Source organism: Lacerta agilis, chromosome 11 (assembly GCF_009819535.1).
Source record: "Lacerta agilis isolate rLacAgi1 chromosome 11, rLacAgi1.pri, whole genome shotgun sequence".
NCBI lineage: Eukaryota > Metazoa > Chordata > Lepidosauria > Squamata > Lacertidae > Lacerta > Lacerta agilis.
This window is the reverse complement of record NC_046322.1, coordinates 27,814,863-27,829,336: the sequence shown is the minus strand read 5'-3', so window position 1 is coordinate 27,829,336 and position 14,474 is coordinate 27,814,863. Positions and strand designations below refer to the sequence as shown.

The 14,474-nt window shown below is 40.4% G+C and overlaps 1 protein-coding gene across 2 annotated transcripts in view; it reads left to right on the top strand.

Moving 5' to 3' along the window:
* Positions 1-14,474, top strand: part of IQGAP2 (IQ motif containing GTPase activating protein 2) — a 124,160-nt gene that overhangs the window by 54,466 nt on the left and 55,220 nt on the right. For both annotated transcript variants that reach the window (XM_033164361.1, XM_033164362.1), the window contains exons 3-5: positions 9,959-10,115; positions 11,033-11,110; positions 12,793-12,869. In XM_033164361.1, the coding sequence (XP_033020252.1) occupies positions 9,959-10,115; positions 11,033-11,110; positions 12,793-12,869 (312 nt within the window). The remainder of the gene's footprint in view (positions 1-9,958; positions 10,116-11,032; positions 11,111-12,792; positions 12,870-14,474) is intronic.

The window sequence follows — 14,474 nt, the reverse complement described above, 5'->3', positions numbered from 1 at the left end:
GGTCCTACTTATAAATTTCCTACAGGCATCTGGGTGGGCCTCTGTGAGAACAGGGTCCTGGACTAGATAAGCTTGATCCAGAAGGCCCTTCTTATGTTTAAGGAGAAGAATCCTGTCTGGAACCCTGGGCAGCTGCAGCCAGTCAGTATAAACGAAATGAGCAGGATATACTGGCCTGTTTCACAGAACTATGGCTTGCTGAAACTAAGCAAACATGCTAGGCCCTGGAGAGGAGCTTGCACAGGCTTTGCTCCTCTGTGATTATTTCACCCCAGCACCTATGCCAAGGATTGGCTTATCATGTTGCCTGGACTGAGGTTCACAGTTAAGGTCTCTCCTCCTTAACTATGATCTGGAGACTATGATTCAGGAGGAGAGACCTGCTAAAAGGACTGAGGAGGGGCAGAGCAAATGTGAGCTTCTCTTGGGAAGCCAGAAAGTTTGTACAGTTCTTAGTTGGCTTACCATGGCATGCAAACCAGGCCACTTGTCAAAAGCAGCTCCTGATGTTCCAACTTTCAATCTGGACTTACTAAGGCAGAGAGTAAACAGTTGAAACAGGAGTTAGCTGAAACTTGGAGCAAACAAGCAGCAGCTGCCACTGTGACCGTCAGGGATTTCGATTCACTATAAGAATGTCTTTTGTTTCCACAGGACTATGCTTCTGTATTTGTAAATAGGTCACATAGTGCAAACACGGGTGTGCACTACCATCCAAAGAAAACTCAGTCCTGCAGCACTAACTTTTTAGAACAGCCTTTGCCAACGTACTGGACAGGGCTGATGGGAGTTGTAGCCCAAAACATCTGGACACGAGCTTGGGGAAGGCTGCCCTGGAAGTGAGGAGCATATAACAATAGGCTTTCAAAAAATAAATGCTACTTTGTCCAATGTGACATGTGCTTGTACGTGGTCCTAGTTCGTACCTAATACTAAGCCAAACACACTGGTTCCCAGAGAGAAGACTACAACTGTAGCACTGCTCTCCCAGTTCTTCTGTTTCCACATTATGCAGACCAAGTCATAGCTTGGCTTAGTATTCCAGGAGAGGAGTACTGTAGCCACGATCTTCACTCTCTGAACTCACATGCTAGGCTATGGTCTAGCTTAGTGTTATGTGCAAACCAGGCCATTGTCTGAGAGCCCCTGAAAGAAGTAGACGTGTATCTCTTTCTATGTGTGAAATAATTGGTCATCATAGGTCTCTCCTTGACTCTTAAAGGAGAGTCTGCATTTCAGAATGTGCCCTCTCTGTAGAATATGGCCCTCTGGCTCACTGCAAGAAGTGAGTTTACAGGGAACCAGGTAGAGGGCCTTCTCAGTGGTGGCGCCTGCCCTGTGGAACACCCTCTCATCAGATGTCAAGGAAATAAACAACTATCTGACTTTCAGAAGACATCTGAAGGCAGCCCTGTTTAGGGAAGTTTTTAATGTTTGATGTTTTATTGTATTTTTAATCTTTTGTTGGAAGCCACCCAGATTGGCTGGGGAAACACAGCCAGATTGGCAGGGTGTAATTTATTATTATTATTATTATTAACTTCGTTCTTTCAAAAAACTTGATATTTCAGCCAGGGTTCAAAATTAGCAGGGTGCCAGACACATTTTGGACCTAAAGATTCTCCATTTGCAAGCACCTCAAAAAGTCTGGGTACCAATTTTTTTGCACCTGGATGACACCCAAGGATTACTGAAATGTACTGGTATGTGCTTTGAAGCCTCAAAGTATATGTTTAGGATAGACAATATGTTAAGGCGTTTAACAATAAAGAATAGAGTGTTTTGAAAACTGAAATATGGTACCAATATGTGATGTTAACAATATATCACTTATGTGAATTGCATATTAGTTCATGCTTATCAAAATAATAAACAGAAAGTGTTGGCGACCCCTCCCCCCCAAATGGCGACTAGGCATTCTGTTTTGGCGTCCACAGTCCAGGTCCCAGAAGCCATCCGGCTCCTAGTTTTTCTATCCTAGTTTCTAACACTGATTTCAGCAAAATTCGTTATTTTGTTACATGGAAAGGAGAGAAGATTTGTGAAATTGTGTATTAAATGTTGTTCGTAATCTGCAGTGTGATGTAAAATTGATTGCTCTTTAAAATTATTTTAACTTGTGAGGCTTCGTTGCTAGGGAGAGCATCCCAGAGGCCATAAGCATATTTGGGTCTCTCTCTTCAAGAAGAAGATTTTACCCCTTAAAGCCCCTGCCTGCGGCCGCAAAAATCTCCATAGCTCTTGCCTTACTGATGTCAAAGTGGAACTCTAGTGCATGCTCTCAGGGATAGATCAGGGGAAGCAGCCTGGAAAGGATGGGGGGGGGAATATAGGAAGATGTTCGGAAAGTGCCTGGCAGAACATTAGAAAAGGCATCTCATGATCCTTCTGTTCTCCTGTGCCCAACATGGTATAAGATAGCTTTGTGAAAATATTAAAAATAATAATAGTTGGGAGGAGAGCCCCCTACCAGAGTATTATAGGTCAAAATAAGGGTGTATAATGTTGATTTCGAAAAGTGATTCTTCAGACTAGTAGTTTTGGACTTGGGGATAATAATAATAATAATAATAATAATAATAATAATAATAATAATAATAATAATAATAATAATTTATTATTTGTACCCCGCCCACCTGGCTGAGTTTCCCCAGCCACTCTGGGCGGCTCCCAATCGAGTGTTAAAAACAATACAGCATTAAATATTAAAAACTTCCCTAAACAGGGCTGCCTTCAGATGTCTTTTAAAAATAGGATAGCTGCTTATTTCCTTGACCTCTGATGGAAGGGCGTTCCACAGGGCGGGCGCCACTACCGAGAAGGCCCTCTGTCTGGTCCCTGTAACCTCACTTCTCGCAATGAGGGAACCACCAGAAGGCCCTCGTGCTGGATCTCAGTGTCCAGGCTGAACCATGGGGGTGGAGACACTCCTTCAGGTATATAGGACCGAGGCCGTTTAGGGCTTAAAGCTCAGCACCAACACTTTAAATTCTGCTCTGAAACGTACTGGAAGCCAATGTAGATTTCTCAGGACGGGTGTTATGTGGTCCCAGCAGCCACTCCCAGTCACTAGTCTAGCTGCCGCATTCTGGATTAATTGTAGTTTCCTGGTCACCTTCAAAGGTAGCCCCACGTAGAGTGCATTGCAGTAGCCCAAGTGGGGAGATAACTAAAGCATGCAATTGGAGCAATAGTTTAATTTGCTAAGCGCAGCCTACAACTGCAAATGTTAATATTTCTTCATTGCTTCTCTATTTAAACTTGATTTAAAGTAAATGTAAAATATTTTGATGATTCTTGAGTTCTTTGTCTTTAATCCAAGAATAAAGTACTTTATTACTTCTCAGTGAGAACCTAAAAAGCATGATCTAAACAGAACTGTTACAGAATAAGGAAGCAACCCATTTTGATTGTCTGTTACATCCTGCTTATGAAGGTCTCTTAGTAAGTAAGAGATGGTGGATTTGGCTGCGTGACAAAGAAGAAATAGGCAATTGTGCTGCTTCAAAAGTGTACAGTCATTTTTAACCTTTTGGAGTAAGGTAAATATTTGAACAACGCATGTGATTTGCTAAAACTCTGAATAACATTTCTGGCTTGAAATAATTGTGTTGATAGCTCACAGAACATGTTTTTAACAGGCAGAGGGGTTAAATATGCTAGGTGAAGGCTCATTTGATTAGGTTTGGCAAATATCCTGTGTCTGCGGAATATTGGATATGCACATGAATATCTGGTTTTGGCTGCTCCATAGGCTATTTAGAACAGTTGTAAATGGGGATTCAGATGCAGGGCTCTGCTTTCAATATCACACCTTAGGGTACAGGTGGGGCACTTTCTGCATGGATTCTTTTCTGTATGAAAATTCCCTAGTGAACTAATGTTGACAGCACCAACAGTCCACTCTGTGTGAACAGTTATCAGTTATGCTGCATCCCACTCCCCTTATGGAAGACTTGTTGCTCCACTTTGCAACCCATCCACCCACCCACCCTCATTCTTTGTCTCTGGGGTACCTCCAGCAGGTTATGAACCTTCCCTCTCTAAAGCTATAACTGTCTGCTTATATAGTTTCAGTAAACTTTCTAACTGTCTAGGAGAATCATGGTGGCAGCAATTTCTCCAACATGCCTCCATATGCTTCCTTACGGAGTTCAGCATCCTGTTTTGGAAGAGCTGGTCTGAACTTTACCTTGGAGTTTGGCAGCAGTCCAGTTCCTCTCTTGGTGAAAGTTCTCTTAATGTATCTAGATGTTTAATTGCTAGTTGTTAATAAATAATTCCAAATATTGTATATAAAGGCACTGGTGTGTGTTTTTTAATAAACATATTCCAAGGGTGATGATTTAATCATTTATATTTTGTTTCTCTAAAACTAAACACATTCTGTGGATATTTTTGCTTGGATATATTTCCCGTCACAATGAATGTTCATAAGCAAAGCATCTGCTAAAAGACAATTGGACTTGCCTGAAATGGTAAAATTGTGTCCCAGGCAGAACTCTATTTGCAAAGTACAATTGAAGAAAGCAGTATTTAAGTTTAAAATATCCACACCCTGCCTTTCTTTCATATGAGAGACCTGCCCTCCACCACAACAGCTAATATTTAGTTAATTAAGAATATGTCAATAAATTAAAGAACAAATGCAGAACAGCAGATGAAACAGCAGGTGGCAGAGCCTAGCAAGGAAAGAGTATTCCAGGCAGAAATGTCAATGTTTTCCAGTTTGCATTTGAATACCAGTAAAGAGGGGATTTAACAACCTCTGTGGCACCACCACAGATAAGACCCTATCTCTTATATGCCCACCTGCCACACCACTTATGGTGCTGGAACATAGAACATGCCCTCCATTGAGGACCTGAGTGACCAGGTTCAATCGTGTGAGAGGTGACAATTGTTTAGATAATCTGGCTCCAATTTTAGTTTGTTTGGTTACTAAACTAAACTAAAGCCTAAGGCTGCAATCCTAACCCCACTTATCTGAGAATTGGCCCCATTGTAAAAAATAGTACCTACATTGTAAAAAATAGTACGTACTTCAATAGTAGCCTATGTAATTGTGAGCAAACATGGTTCTGATTGCACTGTAAATTGGATTGTGTGAACTATATGACATTGGATCATAATATTCACATTATGAGAACGATGTGATTGTGCTTCAGTGGTATTCAGGGCTAGGTTTCCCCATTTTTGCTCGAAGTGGCGAACACGCTGATACTATTTGGCGTGCCTGACTGACCACAGCCTTGGAGCTGCAGAAGTGGGTGGGGATTTTCTTGGCAATTGTGCAGTGAGCCCCTGCTTCTATTGGGAGAAAGAGTATAAAAGTGAACTCTGATTATTAAGACTGAGCTGAAAGGGAGTTTGCTGGTTATCATAAATACAATTTGCATATGTGAAATAGCATTAAAGTGTGTGCCAATTCAAAATACATTGCCCTCACTCTGATTAGGCTTCATTTGCCCTAAGTATACCCCAGGCATAGGCAAACTCAGCCCTCCAGATATTTTGGGACTACAACTCCCATCATCCCTGACCTCTGGTCCTGTTAGCTAGGGATGATGGGAGTTGTAGTCCCAAAACACCTGGAGGGCCGAGTTTGCCTATGCCTGGTATAGCCAAATCCAGCTAAATTGCTTTCTGGAAAATCCCATATCTGTCTTGAAATCACTCTACAAAACAATGGCAGCAGACAGGTTTTTCTTGGGGAGGGGGGGGGGAGGTGTAGAATGTTTCCCCCGCAACCACTTCTTCCTAACAGAAAATTGAAATGGGCACACATTTCCTACTTTTTATCTCACTTCCCCTCCCTCCTGTCTGTTCCCTGCAGTAAATTAGGCTGTAATTGACAGTTTATACTGCAATTTATGCAGATTGTAATTGCTCTTGGGGATTAATATTGGCTTCCTGGTTCCAGAGCGCCACCTTCTACTTTGAGGCTTTAGACAGCTCTAGAGATAATTGGTTCATCTTGGATTCTCATGTGGCTAACTGCTAAATCTCTTCCAAAGCCGATTTCTTGTTTTGGGGTTTAGCTAGATATCGGTGGTTTCAGATTTCCTGCTTCATGACTGTTGCATTTCCTTTGGCACTCAGACTAACTTTCTTGTTTTGCATTGTGTGCTCACTGGAGAATTTGAATGAGCCAGAGAATTTGGGGCTGACATTTTTAATAGGACTTCTCTTACTTACCCTTTATGATCTGAGGCACAAACAGAACTGCTCAAGTATTGTGGGTGAAGTGACCCTGAGTAACTTGCAAGCTTCAGTTAAACGCTTAATTGCATTAGCTTTCCTTTTGAAAAGGTGTGTACAGTCTTGATGGATGCAGAGTTTAGTTTGGAACAAGGGTGTGAAATGTGGTCTTATACCTCTGTTATGTATTGAAGTTCTCACCCTGGCCACCAGGGGTGTTGTGTATATAGTTTTCACTCAGGTCCACATCAGTTAATTTAGGTGGGAAACCCTGGGCTGTTGTTGTTACAATGCTGCCAGCCGGCTGCCTATAAAAGCAGGCCAGCTGAGCTGTTTGTGTTCAGTTCAGTTCCAGCTTACTTATAAAGAACTACTTGGAGAAATCTCTGTGTCATCTGCTATGTCCTCCCACTACTTAATAGCCTCCCATTTCATGATCAAGTTAATTATAACAAAGAGTCATGCGGCACTTTAAAGACTAACAAATTTATTATGGCATAAGGCCCCATGTAGTACAGTATTCCATGAAAGGTTACTCCATAATCAATTTATTAACCTTTAGGTTACCACAGGATTTTTAGTCGGTTGCAGCAAAACCAACAAATGTGGCTGCCACTCTGGAAAAATAAATTTATGTTCTAACGTTGAAAATAATGTCTCAAGAATATTAAAATCTCATATATCAGTTATAATGGCTACAAATATGTCTCACGTTCTCTAAAGTAAAGGTGTCTGTGCAAACATTTTGCTGGGAATAATGGCTTACTTGCTTGTTTTCAAGTAGGAACTGGGGCTCCCAACTTCATCTAAATGAATTTATTTATTATACATATTTAAAGTAGATTGTGGTCTCTGTGTATTTGAAGATAATGCTTATTAGGAATTTGAGGACTCCAAAGTTGATCAAGCAGCCACTTGGAAACAGGTCATGTGAAGTACAGGAAAACAACACTTGTCATCTGAACCTACTTTTGTAATGGGATTACCGATAGCTGCAAAGCTATTACAGACAAATAGAGATAAGGGATCTGTTTAGCATTCTGCAGATATTATGCATATGCTCATGTTGCAGATGCAGTAGTTGTAGAAATGTTGACATTTGTGACTTGACTTAAAGGCAAAATACAGAACCAGGCATCTGACAAGAGTGTATTTCTATTACTTGGTAATAAATGTGTAATGGATCCATTTTAAACAAATGAGCCATAGTGCCAGCTGAAAAAATTCTGACAATGCTGACTATTAGAGCAATAAATCTATTCACATGATGGTAGGTGCTTTCTAAATACAACTGATGCACACCTTCACTTTAATAACTGCATTTAGCTCTTGTCAAGAAAGCTGCAACCAAATGAACTTTAATAAAAACTAGTGAAGAAATTTGCACAACCCCTTAACAAGGTTGTGTGAGAAGCTCCCATCTTTAACATGGGAAGGCTTCAAGCATTGGGGGCAAACTTTCAGAGAACCACAAATTTACAGTGGTTTGCTAGACTTGACTTGTCATTTTTAAATTTTGCATCTATTTATCATTATTTCTTTACTATTACCGAAGAGAGCTAAGTAGTTTGATGCTTGATGCCAGCTAAGGTATTAGTCTGGAATGTGGTGGTGGAGTGACAGGCACTAGTTTCTCCTACTAAAATTGAAAAAGTAGTGTTCAGTTTCTGCTTGTCCTTGTTAGCACGTGTGCACATAAAGAATTGCATCCCATTTTATTTGGCCTAAATGTGTGTTTGGCTTTTGATAGGGACTAGAACCATTTAATATACTTGAACAATGCAGTAGATATGCAGTCCACCCTATAGCAGTGTGAACCTTATAGGTAAAATTGATGTTCCTAAAGCCACCATTTGTTCTGATAGAGGAACCCATCTCTGCTTCTTGGGAGAAAAGCAATGACAAACCTAGACAGCATCTTAAAAAGCAGAGACATCACCTTGCTGACAAAGGTCTGAAAGCTATGGTTTTCCCAGTAGTGATGTATGGAAGTGAGAGCTGGACCATAAAGAAGGCTGATCGCCGAAGAATTGATGCTTTTGAATTATGGTGCTGGAGGAGACTCTTGAGAGTCCCATGGACTGCAAGAAGATCAAACCTATCCATTCTTAAAAGTCAGCCCTGAGTGCTTACTGGAAGGACAGATCCTGAAGCTGAGGCTCCAATACTTTGGCCACCTCAAGAGAAGAAAAGACTCCCTGGAAAAGACCCTGAGGTTGGGAAAGATGGAGGGCACAAGGAGAAGGGGATGACAGAGGATGAGATGGTTGGACAGTGTTCTCGAAGCTACCAACATGAGCCTGACCAAATTGGGGGAGGCAGTGGAAGACAGGAGTGCCTGGCGTGCTCTGGTCCATGGGGTCACGAAAAGTTGGACACGACTAAACAACTAAACAACAACAGAAGCATTTAATATACTTGAACCATGCAGTAGATATGACTCTATCACTTGCAGTCCACCCTACAGCAATGTGAACCTCATAGGTAAAACTGATGTTTCTAAAGCAACCATTTGTTCTCTTTTTTGCAGGCAAGCAGTGAAAACAATTCTATCTTCCAAAATGGTCTGACTCCCCCCCCCTTTCCTCCCCTTCTCTGTCCTTCCTAATACTCTAGTGTGTGGCATAAGGCTAAATGTTGAATTAAGAGATGCTGAAGTGTCAGAATAATTAAAAGATAACAGTATTTAGAGTGTTTATTGGAAGGGTGGTCAACCAGCACCCTCCAGTATAAGTTCTGCCAAATTATGGGTATGATGTAATAAATGAAGAGCTGTGTTGCTGATATTTATAGTAGATATAATTCTAAGAGCTGGTGACAGTCATGTTTGAATGGCTATGATTAAGTTTGCAGGACACAAAGTCCTGCTCCATCTGCCTTCTTTACAGCTGTGTGTAAAAAAAAGTAAAACTGTTCCGCAGAAAGAAAATTTCATTTTCACAGGTGTCGGGACATATTTAATCCCTCTCTATTCCTCTTCTGCAAGATAAATTGTCATGTCTATTGTGTGTGTATTTTTCCATATTAATGAAATGTTATGACTTAAACACTCTGGAATATATCCATTCATTAAGCATAAACATTGTGGGCTGAACTGGCAAAGAGTAACCATTGCAATAGCATTTGTGCTAGCATAATAGACTTTTATATTTGTAGGTGTTGATATATCCTAACATCTCATCCAGCGCTGTTTCTGGCGGAAATTGTCTAAGATGATTAATTGTTTTGTAGCTTCCTGAGTAGTTTTCTGGAGAGTATATGTCTCTATGAAACAATTTTCATGTACTATGCAGTGTCCAGGAGTAAGTTTAAATGTTTCCCTGTTCCACCATACCCTGCTTTGCATAAAACTTTACTGGAGGAGTTCAAAAGAACTTGAAAGTTTGCCAAATGTTGCAACTTTTTGGATGGTTCTTATTGACCAGCTGTGGAATTTGGAGTTTTTTTTTATTATAGACCTACATGACTACACTAGTAGGGTTTTTTTAATAGAATCAGTTTACTTGGTATTCATGAGATGCTGTTATAATAAACATTTGTTTTTCCCCTTGTAAGGAATGAACTGTAACTAAAAAGATGCTGCTTACAAAGAATTAAAATAAATAAAATTCACCCTCAGTTAGTTGCATCTTGGCTAAACATTGGGGTTACGATACTTGTGGTTTAGTGTTGTGTTGAGTTGCATCGTGAATATAACATATTTACCATATTAAAGCTACTGGTTAAAGCTAGAATGCTTTATATTGCACATTTGCAGGTGGATAGAAGTCTGTCTGAATGAAGAGCTGCCACCAACTACTGAACTGGAAGAAGGATTAAGGAATGGTGTTTACCTTGCTAAATTGGCAAAGTTTTTTGCACCTAAGCTAGTTTCTGACAAGAAGATCTATGATATGGAACAAGCACGTTATAAGGTAAAGGGCATACTTACGATATGCTTACCGGTACTTCTTGTAGTACTTCAGCAGTTGCTTTGTCTGTCACTGTTTCCTCAGAATTATAGTATAACAGCATGACCCCTCAGAACAGCATCAGATCTGAGGGGGCCCTAAGGAAGGTGGCCTCCACCAGCACTCTGGTTCCTCCTCCCACCCCCAATGTAGAGAGAGTGAGCTTACCATGTGGAGGGGGTGAGCAGCTGCCATCTTCATTTCCCCAGAATGCCTGTGGGTCCTGATTTCCCCCAGGCTTTCCGCAGAAATAGTGGCAGAAGTACCAGGCAAGGCTGCAGCAACTTATCTTCACAACACTGACCTGAGCACCACTGACCCTAAATTGGTCTTGGTAAATCTATGTGTCTGACCAAACTGTGGGAGGCAGTGGAAGACAGGAGTGCCTGGTGTGCTCTGGTCCATTGGGGTCACGAAGAGTCGGACACAAATAAACAACTAAACAACAACAATGTGTTTTAAAAAAACAACCCAACATTCTGAACTATTAAATATATTTGTAGAATATTAGGCTTTTACCATGTGTACACATGTTGAAAAAGAGAAATTTAGGGGAATGCCAGCCAGAAATAAGCTTTCTATTCTATACTGCTCTTTCAACAAATAATATAGAGTCAGAAATTCTGTTTTGATTAACGCTACAACCCTCAAACAATTTTTAACAATGCTCTTGACTTCGTGTTCAACAGCATTACTCTAGAGTAAGTAGATTAAATATTTGTAGCTCACGCTGTCCTATAACAACTTTCTATAGATTGCCTTTTCACTGATTTTGACAGTGTTTCAAATTTCATGTGCAGGGAAGACTTGGACTAGATGTCATTTGTAGAGTAGTAGAAATAACAGATTAATCCTTTCTCTTCTCTTTCTCTTCTCATTAGAAATCAGGTCTTCATTTCCGACACACAGATAATACTGTGCAATGGTTAAGGGCAATGGAGTCCATCGGCCTGCCTAAAGTAAGCGTTTGAACCTTGACTGTATGTTATGCCCAAATTTTAAAGTGTTTGCTAAAATAAAGACATATGCCTGGAGCAGATCAATTAATGTAGAGGGAAACTAAAGTTGGCACTTTGGGAATTATCAACTTGTAGAAAAACTGGGGCGGGGAGGGGGACATCTAAGTGAAGGAGGTGGAATTTTTGTGCTCCCCCTCTTCTGCCAAGGCAGCTGGTATCATGCAGAACATGAAGAGGCTCGCTTACATTCCAGCTGGCTTGAGTAGGTGCTGTTGGGTCAAACAGCTCATTTGAGCTTAGGAGACCTGGCATTAGGGATGGGAACAATGGATAAAGCCAAAGTCTCTAAAGAGGGAATTAACAGCACTTCCCAATTCAAGTTTAACAACACAAGCTTAGCAGGCAAGCTCTGAGGACTTGTGATTTCATAATTTGTGTTTATAGCACATCTACAAAGCTTGATTCTCCACTTCCTTTCAAATCCATTGTCTGTGTCCCCCCCCCCTTTTTGGAGTATTTTTTCAGACCTCAGAGGCTCAAGACTTAGGCAACTGAATGTACAGTACTGCCAACAGCTCACATTATTGCTTCATATCTCTGCTCCACCCCTGTGTGGCCCACGCAGGATACTTTGTTTGATGCATTAAGAAACATACTGATGTAAGGTGTGCTTTTTCTTCTGATGTTTCTGCAAGGTTTTGGAGTGGCAGTAGTACATAGCTGTCAAATTTCCCCCTTTTTAAAGGGAAATTCCCTTATTCCAAATAGGTTTCCTCACAAGAAAAGGGAAAAGTTGACAGCTATGCAGTAGTACTCATTTAGCCTTGCATCTGGGGGCAAATTGAGAGCCTGTGATGAAATGAATGTTACACAAGTCTTACACAAGTCTTAGAATATCAGAACTGGTAGGTCATATAGCAAAGCACCCAGTGTGATGCATGAATAGCTGACAGGTGCTTTTCAGGCTGCTTTTTCATAATTTCAAAGAAGAAATCCTTAAGTCATTACTTATTTTTGAATTTTTATTATTGATGCTGAACTGGACCTTAGTACATTCAGGCTTGTCAGGGCTAGAGTTAGATGCAAGAACCAGAGTCAATGAAGTTAACTCTTTATTCAAGGCATACAAGTCAGAAACACTTCCCAGTAGGTCTTGCCCATATAGAGCAGTTGCGAAGACTGAAGATCCCTGCCATCCAAACCTTCTAAGGCTCCTTTTCCGGATGTTTCCCAAGCAGTCTCAAACTGTGTCTGCCCATCTCTGTTCTGCTGTCCTCGTTTACCCTGTGCGTTGTTAGAGTCCGGGGGAAGGGGAGCTTGTCACAGCAGGAGAGGGAGATTCCCTGGATTCTTCAGCAGCTTCTTAACCTCCCTCCTCTGCTTCAGCCTCAGAGTCTTAACAGCCTCCTGTCACAGGTTCCTCCTGCTCACTAAACCCTGTTGTCCCTTCAGTATTCAGCATCTCCTCCCAATCTTCCCCCTCTGACCTCTCCTCAGTGTCCTACCACCAATCCCCGAACTCTGAGCCTTCAACTTCTGGGATTTCCTATGGGGGTTCCCCGGCTAGTGCTTCCCACTGCTCCTCCTCATTCATCTGTGTCAGGGACTGGCTGAATGTAAAATATATTGTTATTGAAATAAATCTTCATGTTTTGGGGTGGGTGGGTCTTTTTTCTCTTTAGATCTTCTATCCAGAAACCACAGATGTCTATGATAGGAAGAACATACCTCGAATGATATATTGCATCCATGCACTAAGGTAAGCCAGATTTATGCTAACAATTTGTTTTAAGTTGTACATTTTTAAAATGCTTGCTATCTTTTTAGAAGTTTGCAGTGAAACCTTACTGGGTTTACAATGTTGAGAATTTTTTTTTTTTTTTTGAAAATTAAATACTTTATTGAATTTCAATTCTTACATCCACCAATATCTCAAACATTCTGTACATACCTTCCATTTGTACTTTCCATTTGTACATATTTACAGGTTAGATTCCACTATATAAATTAATAAAATACAAGAATCAAAAGTATTCCCTTTTTGGTTGTCTCTTTTTCCTTGCTTCGTCTTACACCCCATAATAGAAAAGAAGTACTACCAATAGTAGATACCATGGAAATATATGACTACACATATTATCTTTTTTTATCCTTTAACAAAAACATGCTAAATGAGAAAAGGAAAAAAAAAGAAGAAGGAAGAAGGAAAGAAAGAAAGAAGAGAAAAAGAAAGAAGGAAAAAAAACAACAACATAAAATAACATGAAAGCTAAAAAAAAAGAGAAAAGGAGAAAAAAAAGGGGGGGGAGAAGAGAGAAGGAAAAAAAGAAAAGAAAGAAAGAAAAAACAGCAACATACAAAAATTAATCTCTTTAGTTAAACTTCCCATCCTTTCCCTATGAACAGTCTTTTCCTCATTATGAATGTGCTCAACACTGCTATATTATCTTTTACCTCCATTTCAGAACATTTCAATTTCTACTTTTAGCCATATCATATATTACACTCCCATTACAACTCCAGAGTCACTCAAAGGCCGCCATAGACTTTATACCGTTGTTGATGCTTTGAAGATACCTTCTATATTTCTCCCATTTTAGCACAAAGGCTTGTCTGTTGTGTCCTCTTAAGGAGTTGGTCAGATGGGCCATCTCCGCGTATTCCTGTAATTTAATTTGCCACTCTTTTATGTCCGGCGCGTTCTCTCCCTTCCAGTTCTGCGCTATCAAACTTCGCGCAGCCGCGGACGCGTATAAAAAAATATCTTTTAGTTTCTCTGGGATTTCGTTACCTATGATGCTAAGTAGGAAGGCCTCTGGTTTTTTACAAAATGTCAAACCCAAAAAATTTTTAAGTTCTTCATATACTAGATTCCAGAAAACTTTGATTTTTTTACAGGTCCACCACATATGAAACATATTACCATTGCTTTCTCCGCATCTCCAACAATTATTAGCTAGGTTTTTGTACATTTTGGAGAGCCTTGATGGAGTTAGGTACCATCGGTACTGCATTTTGAGCATATTTTCTTTGATGTTATAACATGCTGTGAACCTCATTGTAACCTTCCAAAGTTTTTCCCATTGATCTAACATAATAGGGTGGCCGATATCCTGCGCCCATCTGATCATGACTTCCTTGACCTCCTCCTCCTTGACTTTCCATTCAAGGAGGATTTGGTACAATTTTGATATTATCTTGGTATTATTATTTAGTATCTCTGTTTCAAATTTGGACGGTTCCCTTGTAAATCCGTTTTTCCTATCCTGCTTGAAAGTTTCGTGCAATTGGTGATAGTCCAGCCAGCTTGATAATTGCTCTTTAACCTCTTCATACTTCCTAAGTGACAATTGGTTATCCTCTT